Source organism: Citrus clementina, unplaced genomic scaffold (genome assembly GCF_000493195.1).
Source record: "Citrus clementina cultivar Clemenules unplaced genomic scaffold, Citrus_clementina_v1.0 scaffold_5, whole genome shotgun sequence".
NCBI lineage: Eukaryota > Viridiplantae > Streptophyta > Magnoliopsida > Sapindales > Rutaceae > Citrus > Citrus x clementina.
Genome location: NW_006262201.1, coordinates 29,406,669 through 29,422,076, shown reverse-complemented (window position 1 = coordinate 29,422,076; position 15,408 = coordinate 29,406,669). Strand labels below are relative to the sequence as shown.

Genomic DNA, 15,408 nt, shown 5'->3' with positions numbered 1-15,408 from the left:
TATTTACCCAATACTTTAATGTTGTACTTTTAAGTTACAGTTGTTTAAACTCAATACCAAATAGGCGTTTATGCATTATTCAAGTTATTAAGGGTGTGGTTTCTCCCTTATATGATTCTGTTTTTCACTTTCTTGAACAAATTGTCATTGGCTTGTTTCGAAATAATGATCATTAGGGCATTGATCTTAGATTTCTTTAGGATACAAAATTTCTTTTCTGACATTCAAGAACCTCACATTGTTTCAATTGAATTTGACATGATAACTTTGTTGGATCTTTAAATCCAATATTGTTGCATCCTTAATCCAACGTTGAGTTTATATGTGAATAATTATATGTTGCAGATTGTCGTATAAGGTTAAGTCCAATTAAAAGTGATTTATTAAGGTTTTCGGTATGATGCATAGAGACTAGAGACCTAATTAACACTAAAAAATATACATTTAATAAGGATAAAATTATCAATTTTTCACTAATTGTGTCGATTAATGTGCTCATTATTTTTAAATTATCTTAACACTCCCCAAATTTATTTGTTATATTAAATTAATTTGTAATATACTAATTTTATTTTAATTTTAGATTGTAGATATATTTCAAGAATAAAGAGGAGTCTGAATTGGAAGCGGGAACAAAAAAAAAATTATTGAAGCCATTTGGAATGCATCATTGAAGAGATGTAATTAATAAAAATATATATTTCAAAAAATAAAAAATAAAAGAAAAAAAGTGAAAGATGCCCGTGATGGTCAGGCGGCCATTTTGCCACCTGACCATCACACTTCTCAACGTAAATATATATTGTAAAAATAAAATAAAATAAAAATAAAGGATTGGGATGACAATGGGGAGGGAAGGGGAGCCCATCTCCGATATTTTGTATATATCCATGTCTCATCCCCGTCCTCATTAGAATTGCTGAGGGATCTCGGTCCCCTCCCTAAATAATAAAAGAGGATTCTCGAGGGGTCCCCGATCCCCGAATAACTGATACTTTTTTAAATTTAAATTTTGAACTTGATTTAATTATATTAAACTAATTTTTTTAAAAAATTGACAATATATCTTACACTAACATTAATCCATTACAAAAATCACACTAATACAAATCATTAGAATAATTGTCTTTGTCAATCTTTATAATCCTATAATAAAAGAAATTACTTTTATATCAATAATGAAATAAATGAAATGAGTATAGATACTAAAATTAATATTTTTAATAAAAACATTTACTCTTGCACCTCATGCTCCTCCAGTTCTTTATCAAGGAATGTGACAATTGAAAGATAATATCAGGTTTTAAATCTAAAATAATAAAAAGAATATAAACAATATGACTCATAATTTAAAATAATTTTGGGCCAAGGTCTTTAGAATAAGGTCTATTCGAATAGTAATTCAAGACTAAAACTAGTTAAGTATGCTCGAAATTTTATAGTAGATTTGTATAAATATTTTGGTATTTGTTATTTTATACTGATATTTAATATAATTTAAATTTCATTATTCATTTATTAATAATTCTAAAAAATAAAATCAAAATTAAAAATTAATACGAGGAAATGGGAAAATGCGTTGGGGATGGGGATTCTACCTCATCCCCGTCCATTCCCCAAATAAAAAACTAGGTAAAATATTGTCTCATTCCCTTCCCCGAATAAGAAATTGGGTATAAAATCGTCCTCATACCCTCCTTGAATAGAGAAAATCTCCAAAGGTCCCCGTCCCTATGGGAATTTTTGACATCCCTAATAAAGGAGGATGCATTATAGGCAAGGAGATGCAGGCATGAAGAGGGCCGAGATGGGAGAGAACGAGGGAGTGAAGTTGAGGGATTTCTTTCTTTCTTTTCTTTTATTGTTTTCTTCTGTATCAATTTTCTTGTAATATATTACAGAAGTTTGTCAAATAAAAAAAGAGTGTTTTGTTTTCTTTCAATATGAGTGGCTAATTTTACTAAGTTGAGGTGAAATGTGAATGTCAAAGTTTCAAATTATTAAATTAATTATTTTCTCAAGTGATTTTTAAGGTTATTTTATTTTTTTAGTTATTTTTATGTCATGTTAATTTGTAGATCTCCTTGGATTTATATGGTATTTTAATATAATGTCGACACATTAATATAGTTGTGCCACATTAGATACTTGATTCTATATTTATCCACATACATAGTTAGTTAAGAATTAAATCATATAATAATTAATTAGTAAAAGTGAGGTAAAAGATAAAAATGAGAGAGTATTAAAATTATATTTTGAATACTGAGAATGAATCTTGTAACCTTAGCATAATTTAAAATTGATTCCTAATAAGTTCTTTTCCCACAATTAATTTTCTTTATTTAACAAATTGACTACTATATTTTAAATTCAATGTGACTCAACATCTGACTCACCGGGTTATATTATAACTATACACTTTTATACTTAGGAGTAATAATACTTTTGAGTCTTGTCAAGACTCAATTGTATTCTAATTCTATGATGAGCAAAATTATGAATACCTAATAACAACAAGAAAAAATTGTCTATATAAGTGGTTATGATTCCTAGATCACACATCTCTTTCTATTCTTTACTAACATTCCATCATGAGAAAGAGAGAGCAGTGAGACATTTAAAGGATTCTCCAGGAAAATGTGTAGATCTGGAAGGCTAACCAAACAATCCTATAGAGTAATTCAGCGTTATGAATTTAGGCACGCTTTCACATAATTTTGTTATTAATTCTTAGTGATACAACGTGAATATTCTTAAGTTATAGGCGATGATTTTTACCAAAATAATTTATTGTCTCCACAAACTTCTTTATGCAATGGGCGGACATGATAACTTCTTTATGCAATGGGGCGGTCATCATTGATGCTAATGGTATTGAATGTAGCAACTGGGTTTTCTTGTAATTATCCTAGCTTTTCAATTTATTTATTTTTTTTGTTTAAATTGTTACAAAATTACCAATATTTACGAATCTGCCAATTTAGTATTTAAAAAACCGCCACAGTAGTATCTGCCAACTTCCAGATACTTTTATATGATATATTTTGTCAATATTATTTTAAATGTCATTTTCTATCAATTTCCCAAACGTATCTAGCACAAAGTCTTGACTGCCAAAAAAAATAAAAATTACTTAGCTTTTAATTATTTTCTCAGAAGACTATGCTTCTTCGAAATGGTGCATGGACGAACTTCTCAAAATTCTTGAATGTAAGGAAAAAAAATGGCCAGATTGTTATACCAGTTTTCTACAAGGTAGATCCATCATATGTTGTGAGCAATCAAAGTGGAAGTTTCGGGGATGCTTTTGTTAGGCGTGCAAGACAGGAGCTGCCACAAAATGTTGACAAATGGAGGGGTGGGCTGACAAAAGCATCCTGTCTTGCTGGATTGAATTCCATGGAATTCAGGTAACTCTTAAATCTTTTTCAGTGCGAGTTTGACAATATTGTAGTCTAATTATTATTAGTTATGTAATAAAAATAATTAATTATGAATAAAATTAATAAAGAATTTAGTAAAGAGTTGAATTATTGGCTTCTCTCTCAAATTCTCTTGGAACTCCTGATGAAAAAAATATTATACCTATGCTTTTATGGATTGTTACGTTAGGTCGAATTTTTTTTTTTATTTTTTATTTTATGATTCTTTCAATCATAATTTTTAAGAAGATTTTTTATTTTTTTGGGTTGAATTTTGTAGATATTGCTTTATGACTTGCTTGTAGGTTAATATGTTAAGAAACAAAATAAGGTGAGTGGTGGGCTTGACAAAAACTCCGGGCCCAAACGAGCCCAGCCTCTTCAGTTGTGAAGGTTCGAAACAACAGAGAGACTAAGCCCGCCACAGCCTGGTAAAAAAATTATTACGAAATAATATTTGAAACCTCAATTTATTTTATCAGCCTACACTTTTCAATTAACTTCATTTATTCTCAAAATTATACTTTATTGAAAATTAAACTTTAATCCCCCTTTTCTTTGTCCCTCTTTTGCGCACTCTCTCTCTCTCTCTCTCTCTCTCTCTCTCTCTCTTTTCTTTTTTCGCTCAGTTGCACCCTCTTTCTATCTATCTGGGCATTTTTATCCTATCATTTATTATCTTCACAACCTTAAAATTTTTTTTCTCCTCTTTAACATCGAAAACCAAGAATCTCAACAATTTTAATTAAAAAATATCCATTGGAATGGCTTTAAGAATGTGATTAGCCATAAGAACTTAGTTCGTTCGTTTCTTGAATCTTGTTTTCTATAATTTTTTTGTTTCCTGTAAGGGTTGTTAAAGTTTGATTGTCAAGGGTCTTCATTAATAATGTTAGATTGAAATATAATTAATTTGGAGTTTATGAAGTGGGTTCTATTTTCATTTTGATGATAAATTTTATAAAATAAAAAAAAATTATCTGCCCAATTAAGAACTTGGTCCCTGATTTTGAGGAATCATCAACCCTAATCAGTCAACGAACCAAGACTTTTGATCTAAAGCATGCTTTCAGTTCATAACAATCATCTAAATACCCTTCGATTTGCACATCAACAAGACAACTGCAAGAGCTCAAGTTTCTTCTAAATTTTAATTAAAGACAATTTGTAAAACCATTACTAACTAATTGGCTAAAAAATTGCAATTTAGAGAGAGAGAAAAAAGAAAAAAAATATATTTCAATTATAATTTTTTATTTTATAATAAGGATAATTTTTGTAAATGAATATGATTAATTAAGAGGTGGAAGTTGGTAAGATGAATTGAGGAGTCAAATATCATTACTCAAAAATATATTTTGTCAATTACAACCCGTAAATTGCTGGCTCCACCCCCAAATATTTCACAATGCACCCGACCGATTGACTATTTTGAGTATTTTCCTCTTAAGCCCATTAACCATTTTTGTTTTTACAATGATTTAAAAATAGTTTTATCATTTTATATCTTTTAAAGTTAAAAGATATAAAATGATAAAACGAAAATAGAAACCTTTTTTAAGGATTGAAATTAGAAACCTAATTCATGATTATTCATCTTAAAATAAATTTTTTGATCCACATTTCATTTTAAAATAAATTTTTAACAAAATAAATTTCGAAAACTTAGGTTTCAGATCAAGCCTGGCCCAGCTCGGCAAAGTTGGGCATGGGTTTGGGCTTGCCCGATAACTACTAAAAAAAGAAAAGACTATTGAAATTTTATCAATTTCAATGTATATTCTATTATTTCACATTTGACCCCTACTATTTATTTATTTATTTTTTATTATAGAAAGTTGAATTCTATCACGGCTCCTGCTATTAGCCTCCTCAATTTTAGACTTTTAGTAATTCGGCGAGGGTATTGAAACTTATTAAAATACTCAATAAACATTTTTGAGAACTTTTTAAAATACTCCATAAACATATTTACTCAATAAACACATTACTAAAATTTAAAATTTAAAATTTGATTTGTAAACTCATTTAATGCCTAAAACACTCTTATTAACTAAATTATCATTTTTTCTCTCGCTCTCTCTTTTCATCTTTTTTTCCTCAATATTTCATTATTTTCATCAATCCTCTCGATTATTTCCACTCTTTTATCTACCACTTTTTTGCACAAATCCTCCATTTTTTTTCCAATAGCTTTTAATTTTCTCCTTGAACTTAAAAAGATTATAGGGAAAACGAAAATGTTATATTTGCAATAAACAAAACACAACAAAATCCAAGAGCTTGATTTGCCCATTCTCACTTGGTTTTTTCAGTCATATATAGAAAGCTTAAACGGGGTAAATTAATTGTTGAATCCAAAATGCTTGTAAAGAAGAACTCATTTGCAAAATTCAAAAGAAGCTTTAACGGCCATAATTTTTTTTATAGGTATAATCCAAAATATCCGGCAAAGTCATTCCTTCTTCATGACTAAAGTGTGAATGAAATCAGAGTGCGAATGAGAAACAAAAATTAAAGAAATTCATAAATTTTAAATAAAGATCAGTGAAGATTACAGATGATTTCAAGATGAGAGTAAAAAGTATTTAAATAAAAGAAATAATTGTGTTCCATTTTTTATAACAGCAATTTAGGTAATGACCAATTTAGTAATAAAATTTTTCATTAGAAAATGAGTCTAATGAGTGTTTTGATTAGTTCAAATAGTCACACCTTTATTATCTTTGTGCTTGTTTGGTATATGAGATGGGATATGATTGGACTGGACAAGATTGGATATGATGAGATTGGATTGGATAACACTGGATTATATTCAATCCTATAATGTGTGGTGCAGTATTGAATTAGGATATAAATAATAAATTCTTGTGTTTTTTTTTAAAGACAATTCTTGTTTGGTATGTCTTGCGATTAGTTAATAACTGATATGTCTTATATATTAATTTTATCAAAACTATCTTCAATTAATTTTTTTAATTTATCTTAAGTTAATTATTGTACCAAGAATTGGGACAAAAATAAACTGGGGAAAAAATACTTTTTTTTTATTTTTTTGGTTCACTCATTAAAATGATAAAATACTATGAACATCGACCCAGCAATTCATAACGTTGAAGCTATAGTATTGTGTAATTGATTTTGATAAAGAATTCAGAGCAATAGAGAGAACTAGGGTTTTTTTTTTCTTAATCCCATGAACAGTTGTGTGATAAAAGTTTTAGAAACGTAATCTCCAGTGTCCCGTCGGGATTGAATTTTGGCACCGTTTAAGATTAAATGGTGGACCCATCATTTTTATTTCATCTCTACCTTTTTGTACTTAACGAGAGATAAAGAATAATTTTACACTAAAATTATCCAATCTCATGATTTTTAATTATAACCAAATGGCCATTAATGTTACATCCATGTCAAGTTTATAATTTTTCTATTATGTGCCCAACGAACCAAATTCTGGTTCCATTGCTTGCAAGTCTTCTCATGCCGCTTATCTACGATTGGTTCATCCATAAAGCTCTGCACTACACGATATGCAAATTAACAACTCAACTACATCTCCTTATATAGAAATAATTGATTCTCTTATCTTTACAAATATGCACATCATTAAAAACTTTTATGCTCAGTGATTCTAAGTGTATATGCTTACGAAAAAAACAGTTAGTGTTTAAGTTTCACATTTATTATTTGTTGTATCAGTTGGCAAAAAACCTGATTTTTCCTTACATATCAAAGTCTTCTTGGGTATCTAAGATGTTGTTGTCTTTAAGCCACAACTATATATTATTAAAAAATATATAATTAAAAAATAAAAATTAATAACTGTCAAATAATAGTTTTGAAAAAAAAATAAAAATATTATCGGTTTTTTTATCATGCAAGTATGAAATAAAAATAAAAGACACTTTGCTGTTATAACTTTTAAGCTATAATTATCTACCCTCAATACCAAACATGCCTAGACTACCGGGTTAATAGAGCTAATTAAGATCACTTATCTACTATTTTAAAACTACTAAAACTAGCACATTAATTGTTGTGTTGGCTGCTTGAGCATAGTGGTTGAGTTCTAGGTTTTTCTGATCTGGCAAAAAATTTAAAAATGAAAAAAAAAACAAACAATGATTCTAATTCTTGCATCACCCTTCTTTCTGGAAAATATATCAACTAGGGTTTACTCAAGGGAGCACTAATCAGATTTGGTTTGTAGAGGAACATTTAATTTCTAGTTCTTAAAATATCGACGTACAACTTGAATTTTTCAATCTGTTGCTCCCAAATTTCTAATTTTTGTGTATAGCTAGCTAGCGAGGCAAGTGGTTATAAAGGAGGAAATACAAGAACAAAAGTAACAAATTATGAATCCTATTTGTAGCACAGCTTAATATGATAATTTTCTCATTGATGTATTAAAAACATTTGAACACAATATACGTTTCCTTTGTACAGTTCATCGTTCAAAGCAAAAACATATGATGCTCAGTCTATACATGCATATTTTTTTTTTCATTCTCCTAAATTCCTGAGGAAGGAAATTAATTACTCAAAAAGCAAAACCCAGATCTGAAGTGCTTCTCCGGGAGCCCAAACTGAATTGGGTCCCTCTCATTACAAAATCATTCGGCTGTTAGTTATTGGCCTTATATATGGATTATTTTTTTTTATATATATAATTTACACAGCACAGCCTAGGCCTCTAGCTTCAGATCCTTTCATGACCCTTAGCCTTTTGCATGAAGTAATAAACATCTCCCATGGTACATCTCCCACAAGCATCCAATCACCATCTTTATCCTCATAAGTTGGTACGAACTCTGAACCATTGTAGCCTTCACTCTCTGAATATTCACCTGAAAAATAATCATCACATACACTATTAGATTCAAAATTCTTCTGGAGTTTGGACTAGTAATCTAGTTAGTCTTTATTTCTCAAAAATTACCCAGAAACACTTGTGTCGTTATTTTCATATATAGTTGTTGAATCTGATTTCTAACAGATAAAATAGCACTTTTGTTTGATATAGATTAAAATTCAGAATAAATCTGACGTGCAACAAGTGAAAGCTAGAGCCAGTATAGATAAACTTACCAACTTTGAACTTGAACATGTCTTCCAAGGCCTTGAGCAATTCAGGATAATCTTTGTAGATGTTCAAATGAATCTTTCTGAGATAAGGTGCCCCATCCATGCTAACTTTTACATAAATTCCGGAAGCCTCAGCCTCCGATTTCTTCGCTTGTAGACTATTTTTCCTGTAAGATCTAATCGGTGGCCACCCCACTACTTGTGTCCTGTAAAATTACAAATATACCACATCAACCCCATTAGCTCATGCCTCATGCATATAATATGCTAAAACGTTACTAAAGTAACTACATATAAATAAAATAAAAAAGTGCTTACTTGCTAGGCGGAGTTGTTTCTTCTTCAGATTTTGTAGCATTTGATGCATTAGCAATGACCCTGGAAGATCCTGACCGATGATCTTGGTCGTCGACGATGTTCATGTCAGGCAATGATCTTTTGTTGCTTCTTGATTCTTGGGTTCCCGGTAAGCCTAGCCGCAGCTCCGTGGCCTCAAGGTTAAGATCTCTCTCAAATGCCATGGCCTTACTTGTAATTTGCTAGACGAGCAATTCCAAATTGATTAACTAGTACTTTGAAAACTCGTGTGTCTATATGTTGGCAAATCGCAATGGCGTACAAGGAAGCTACAGTGACGATGATGCAGGGAAATTTCTTCAAATGGTGATTGCTCCGAACGAAAATGAAAGTAGAAACCGTGTGGTCGGCAAAATGAAAATTCAATGGTGTTTATATGGAGGCAACGCATGCCGAGTAGTATTATAAGGTTGATGAAAGGCAGAGGAATATTGCCCTCGGTGAGAGAACTTGAAATATCCCACTGCACTTAACTGCGCGTGTGCTCACACTTGCTATTGTTTTTCATGCATGTAAATGGAAAATGGAAAATGGAAAATTCTATTTGAATAATAGGAAGATAGAAATAATAGAATTTTAGCATGAGCAGTGTTATCGTTTTGTATGCTATTGTATTACTATAGTATGAATAGTATCTATATTTTGGTTTTCATACTGTCTTGTTGCTGTTCAAATAACAGTGCCAAGAAAAAATATGTGTTATTATGTTGTATATTCGCTTTTAGAATTTGTAGTAATAAAAATATAAATGGTGAATGTGACCAAGTTATAAATTGAAATCTTTCACATAAAAAAATCACATGAAGTTATAAAAAAAAAATAGAACTTAATAAATATGGATGGTCGGTTTGTAATTTATTAGAATGAATAATCGAAAAATGAATCATTTTTCTATAAAAAAAAATAAAAGCTTTCAATTTGTATTTAAAAATTATGAATTTTTAATTTATAAATCTGGATTAAACAATTGTCATTCTTTTCCAATTTTTTTAAATTAAAAATTCTTTTTTCAACTCCTATAAATTATAAATTTAAAAATAGTAACATAAAGTTATCTATTATTTTATTTATTTAAGATAATATTCATTTCATCCACTAATTACTAATAAAAAGTCAAATTTATTGAGTATCTTTTTACTCAAAAAATAAAATAAAAATTCTTAATATTACATTGATTTATTAATATTTACAATTAAAAGTTGGTCAAGCTTCTTCTGATCCACTGACATTTATAATTAGAAATCTATCTAACTTCTTTATGTAATTCTATTGTAACACAATTTAAATTTTTGAGCTCAAAATAAATCAAACCTTCATTTAAATACTTAGCAAAAAAAATGTTTCCACTAATATATAAATTAAGCTCAAGCCTTGTTCACTGCATCATAAAGAAAGTGATCTAGTTCGATGATGCGTCCTTTGAGAAAAGAATATTTAATTTCCCATTAATAAACCTGCTGAAAAAAATGGTTTTTATTTTTTTAGTGGAGAGTAGGTTTAGATGCCCGGCAAGGAGCGTGGAGTCGTGGAGGGAGCATCTTAGGGGGAAGGTATCTTTAGTAAGTGAATTAGGGACAAGGGCAGGTAATGTGTTTGTCACATGAGCAGCACAATTTAGGAGACTGCCCCTCCATTTTGGGGACAAGCTTTGGACAAACCTTAGCCGCTCATATTGAAGACCGTGACTGTAGATCCAACGCTCCACATTCTTTGATCATTCATAAGGAAATAAATCAGAACCGTTTGATCAAAGTCAAGTGGTGGACGGTTGCATTGCATGTGAATTGGGCCCACGTGGGTTTGTCGCTGGATGGCAATAGCATGGTGTGGCCTGCCTCAACAGCAGTGATTTTTTCGATCCACAGTTTTAGGGCATTTTTTAAAATTGTTGTTGGTGTGGTCAGCACCTTGAGCCATGCCTTCCATTTAGGGAGTTCCATGCATTTTCACTGGGAAAAAAAAAATTCATATAATATTTTTTTTTAGTATGTTTTGTTGATTTTTATAGATTCAATTAAAATATACTACATGAAAATAAAACTTGTCCGTTAGATGAACGAATTCTTCTATTTATAGAACCAATCATTCCATTCAATCTAATTATCTACAAGTCATTTTTCTTTCCTTTTTTTATTTTTTAATGATTGTTTCGAATATGATAAATTCGACCAAAAAAGAAGAAAAAAAGAAAGAAAGAAACATTAAAGAACTGTTAATGGTGGTTTAATTGATGGGATTAGGGCCCTTTTCTTTTCTTTTTTTTCTTCCTAGTCTTGGCTTATTTTTTAAATCTAGTTATAGTTTAATTGTAAATAAAATAGAAAAAAAAATAGGGACTTAGTTTAGTATCGCTTTTTAAATAGAGACTTATTTAAGCAGAGCTTTTGTTAAAGAGTTTTTACAAGTTGAGTTTTAACAAAAAAATTTCAATTATTTCACCGTCAAAGAAAACTTTTATTAAAAATTGTAAAATTATCTTAATAGATAAGTTATTTAAAGTTATGTTGTGAAATGAATGAAATAAGATCATGTAATAAGTAAATGATATTTTAGACGTTTTAATATTTTAAAAAAACTTTTTAACCTCTATTTCTAAAAGCCTAAAATATGAGTTTTTGATAGTAAAGACCGAATAATTTATTTAAACTTCAAAGACTCTACTAAAAAATAATCAAACAACAATAAAAATTTAAAAAAAGAGTTTAGATTAAATAAATATTTATGGTCATTAAATAAGTAATAACAAAATAGCACTGACTTAATTGTTAACGATAAAATTCAAAACTCAATCTTAGCCACTCATTTAAAAAAACATACTTAGAAAAGAAAAAAAAAATAAGGAGCTAGAGGATCCTTGTCTTAGTCAATGAAATGTCATTTATGTATTATTTATTACTATAATTATAATATTTAAAGATACGTATGCCGTAATCTGGACATCATCAAATGATCAGAACTTAAAATAAAATCTAATTACTTGATATTCTTAAGGTATCGTAATTAAATTCTTATTTACATATACAGTACTTTATCTAGACTTGACGTTACGTAAAGATGAAAGGTCGAAATTTTGGGTTTGGTAATCTCCTCAAATAATTTTGATGAGACCCAATTTTTTTTTTTTTTTGGGTTTGTCCCACCAAAACTGTAAGAAACATTGAAAAGGTTAATTTGGTTTGCTATGGCTGTTAACAGAAATATCTATCAAGAGATTATATTTTGGAAAGTCCTTTATTACTTTAATTAAGTCAAAAAATTAACAGTTAATTGTCCCCGCTTTGTTTAACAAGGTTTTGTTGATCATTATTTAGCTTCATAATGTTTTAGCTAAATAAGGTGTGCGTGCGTAGGTACTTGAGTTCACCCACTTTTCTACTTTTGTTAATAAATTTGTTTGTAAACATTTTCTTTTTAATTGAGTAATATTATACATCTCTAAATTTTATTACAAAATTTCATTCTAATATGTCATTATTAGTAAAATAATGTACTTAATTCTCATAATTTTTTTTTAAAAATAATCAACTATTTAATGAATGACACATCACATACTATATTATTCGAGACGAAATAAATGAATTTACGCTAAAAATATGATAGAATGGTTTTCGATTAACCTTATCTAACTAACCATCCGAATTCAAGTCTTAAAGGAGTTAAGAAGATAAAAAATAAAATCGAGCTTTACTTTTTTTTTAACAATAAATAAAAATAATATTCAGGTCAAATTCTAAAATTTTATATTTAATATTTTTATAAGAGTATTATTAAGAAATATTAAAAAAATTTATCAGATAAAAATTTTAGGGTTATGGTCTTTGATACAGTAATTTGAAAATAATTGATCATTTGGGTTACACCGACAACACAATAAAACATTAGATTGCACCATACTAGCAAAAATTGCACGTGGATTCCATGTGATACCGTCATTTCTGAGATTAAAAATGTTCCTATTGATTCTTCTTCACCAGCGAGAAAAAAAAAAAAAAAAAAAAGCTTTGGCATTGATTAAATTTTTATTTTTTTTTAGAGAAGGCTTTGATTAAAAATTATTTTTTCATAAATAAACAAAAATATCAACGGTTTTAAAAAGTTAAAAATATTGGACGGGACCACAGATAAACACAAAGGGACCCACAATTTCTGGACCTAAAAAAGCGGAAACTGGGGTCCACTTCAAGCGGATTTATGACACTACATCATGATTGTCTGGATGGGGTCTATATACTCTTATTATGTGACAGCCAATCAGGACCCCACATTCATCACAGCCTGGGCCCCCCCTTTTGTAATAGACCAATTACCAATTGGGTCCCATCAGACACATTTCCAGCTATTCCATTTTTCAATCTTATCCCTTTTTATTTCCCCTCTCTTTTCAATTGTCTTAGGTACCTTTTTAATCCTGTCTTTTGTGTCCCAACAAGTTGACATAATTATATTACCATGGTATTGATTAATGTTGTTTTAATTAAGTCTAATCTAATATAATCAATTCAATTTGATTTCATTTTTTTTAGCTAATCGAGCTTAGATTAATATGTACAAAAAAAATACTTCATTATCAAAACCAATAATCTATTTATGGCTGATCGTGAATGTGTTTTTGTTTTTTATCACCCGTGTTTGAGCAATCGAAAAATTTTTCAATAACGATAATGATTAGGTCTCACAATATGAGAAACAAACCTAAATTTGGGAAGTTTGAGAGTTCTGTATCCCGCAGACGATATAATATTCCATTTTATAAAACAGGCCTGAATTTGGAACAAGTCACAGAATCTCGTGTTCTTGGGAGGGTCATTGGCAATAGAACAAAATGAAATCATATCATTAACATATCTATCCACACATCGGGTCGTGAGTTGACTATAATACTAATTGTATCAACCGAAGTTTAACAACCGAGTAGATATTGTCGGCTTTACTCACACAGCTTGTCATGATTTTATTATCTTACTTTACAACTCAAAACGAGTGTATTTAATTAGGAGAGCCCACAATTTATGAAGTAGTCTAAAAACTCACATAGATTTAGTTTATAATAATAATAATAATAACTGATGATGGGGTTGTATATTTTGAAATGTCATAAATATTGTAACCGTGGACACGGCTGAATTATGGAATGAAAAAGACTAAAGAAAAACATTGGGAAAAATGCATTGAACACGGCAACTCTATCTAGGAATTTCATCTTTCCTCTTTAGATTGAACATTCAATGTTGATATCCCAACTATATTTTGTGTAAAAAAAATTGAAAGTTACTCAACAATGCATTGAATCTCAAAATTTAATGTCATTTTCTTGTTGGAGTATGAGGGAGACAGTCCGCTCGTGGACATTTATACTGCCACGTTTAGGTGTAAATTGCCAAATATGAGTTGGGTTTCATGATGAGAAATGTTTTCTAATTAAAGGGTGATTTGATCAGTGTAATGTTAAACAAATTTCTAATAAATTGTTTTATTTTTGTCATATATATATGTTAGCTTAGCAAAGCTAATCAAGAAGATAAGTTTGTATCAATTTGTTCTCTGTGTTAAGCCATGTATCACATCGCTTTCACTTGTATTATTGGAGACATTTAAAGATATTATTAGATCAATTATTAAGGTAAAACTTTTGTATGGACGTTTAGATTAGATGGCATCAATTATTTTTCGAGAAATTGCCACCCATATTTGAAATGACATATTAAATTATAATTTCAACGAAGGATTGATATGGAAACATGATCAGGTTGTTAGTTAAATGGAATAGAACTAGCATGTAGATTAATATGATTTAACAATTTTTTTTTCTCGAAAGAGTTTTTGAATGATTATGATTTTTTAAGACGTCAAATTTGTAAAATGATAAAATTTATTTAGTCAATAGTAGAGACTTGAAGTTTAAATTCTACTCAAATCAGAGTTAAAAGTGGAAAAAAAATGTTAGCTGCTCCTCATATATACTATCTCATTTGTTGAATTCTTACCATGCATGATTTATTATCACATAATTGGTTAATATGTACATGGGATTGGCATCCAACCGATTATGAAGTATATTATCGCATTATTCCTGTTATGAAAGTTATAAAGAGATTAATATGCATTTATATGTTAAGGCATAATTGTATTGAAAAATTTTCAGAAAAATAAGTGTTTTCAATAACATTCAATCATGTGTTTGTTTTGTTCCCCCCAAAAAATTATGATACGAGGTTATGACATTTTTAAGTATATTTTTTTGTTCTATAAAAGCTATCATCGAATCAAAATATAAGTCCGCCATTAAATCTAATTATAATATTATAACTATTAACTTTTTTTATATATAAATTGCTTTTTTAACCATACGTTAAATCTTACAAAACTTGCCACATCAGTTTGTAGCTGATGACAAAGAGTTTGTATTTCAATTTTACTTTAATGTAATATTTAAGGAAAACAAAATTTATACATAATGAAATTCAAGGAAAAAAAAAAATAAGGAGGATAAAATAAGTTCTACACCGCACTGTACGGAAAAAGACGAAGATCTTCT

At 29.2% G+C, this 15,408-nt stretch overlaps 1 protein-coding gene across 1 annotated transcript; it reads right to left on the bottom strand.

Annotated features, from left to right (window-relative positions):
• Positions 1-8,100: 8,100 nt before the first annotated feature.
• On the bottom strand, positions 8,101-9,270 carry LOC18040808 (auxin-induced protein 22D). Its single transcript, XM_006432861.2, has 3 exons — positions 8,835-9,270; positions 8,520-8,722; positions 8,101-8,278 (listed from the first exon to the last, which is right to left on the bottom strand). Exons 1-3 carry the CDS (start codon positions 9,035-9,037, stop codon positions 8,103-8,105), a joined length of 582 nt encoding a protein of 193 aa, XP_006432924.1. The 5' UTR covers positions 9,038-9,270; the 3' UTR covers positions 8,101-8,102.
• Between the last annotated feature and the right edge of the window lie 6,138 nt (positions 9,271-15,408).

Excerpts from the sequence above, each read along its gene's own strand:
- LOC18040808 (XM_006432861.2), bottom strand. The coding sequence starts at position 9,037 with ATGGCATTTGAGAGAGATCTTAACCTTGAGGCCACGGAGCTGCGGCTA. Across the intron at positions 8,723-8,834 it reads GAAACAACTCCGCCTAGCAA|GACACAAGTAGTGGGGTGGC; the intron begins GTAAGCACTTTT and ends GTAATTTTACAG. Across the intron at positions 8,279-8,519 it reads CATGTTCAAGTTCAAAGTTG|GTGAATATTCAGAGAGTGAA; the intron begins GTAAGTTTATCT and ends ATTATTTTTCAG.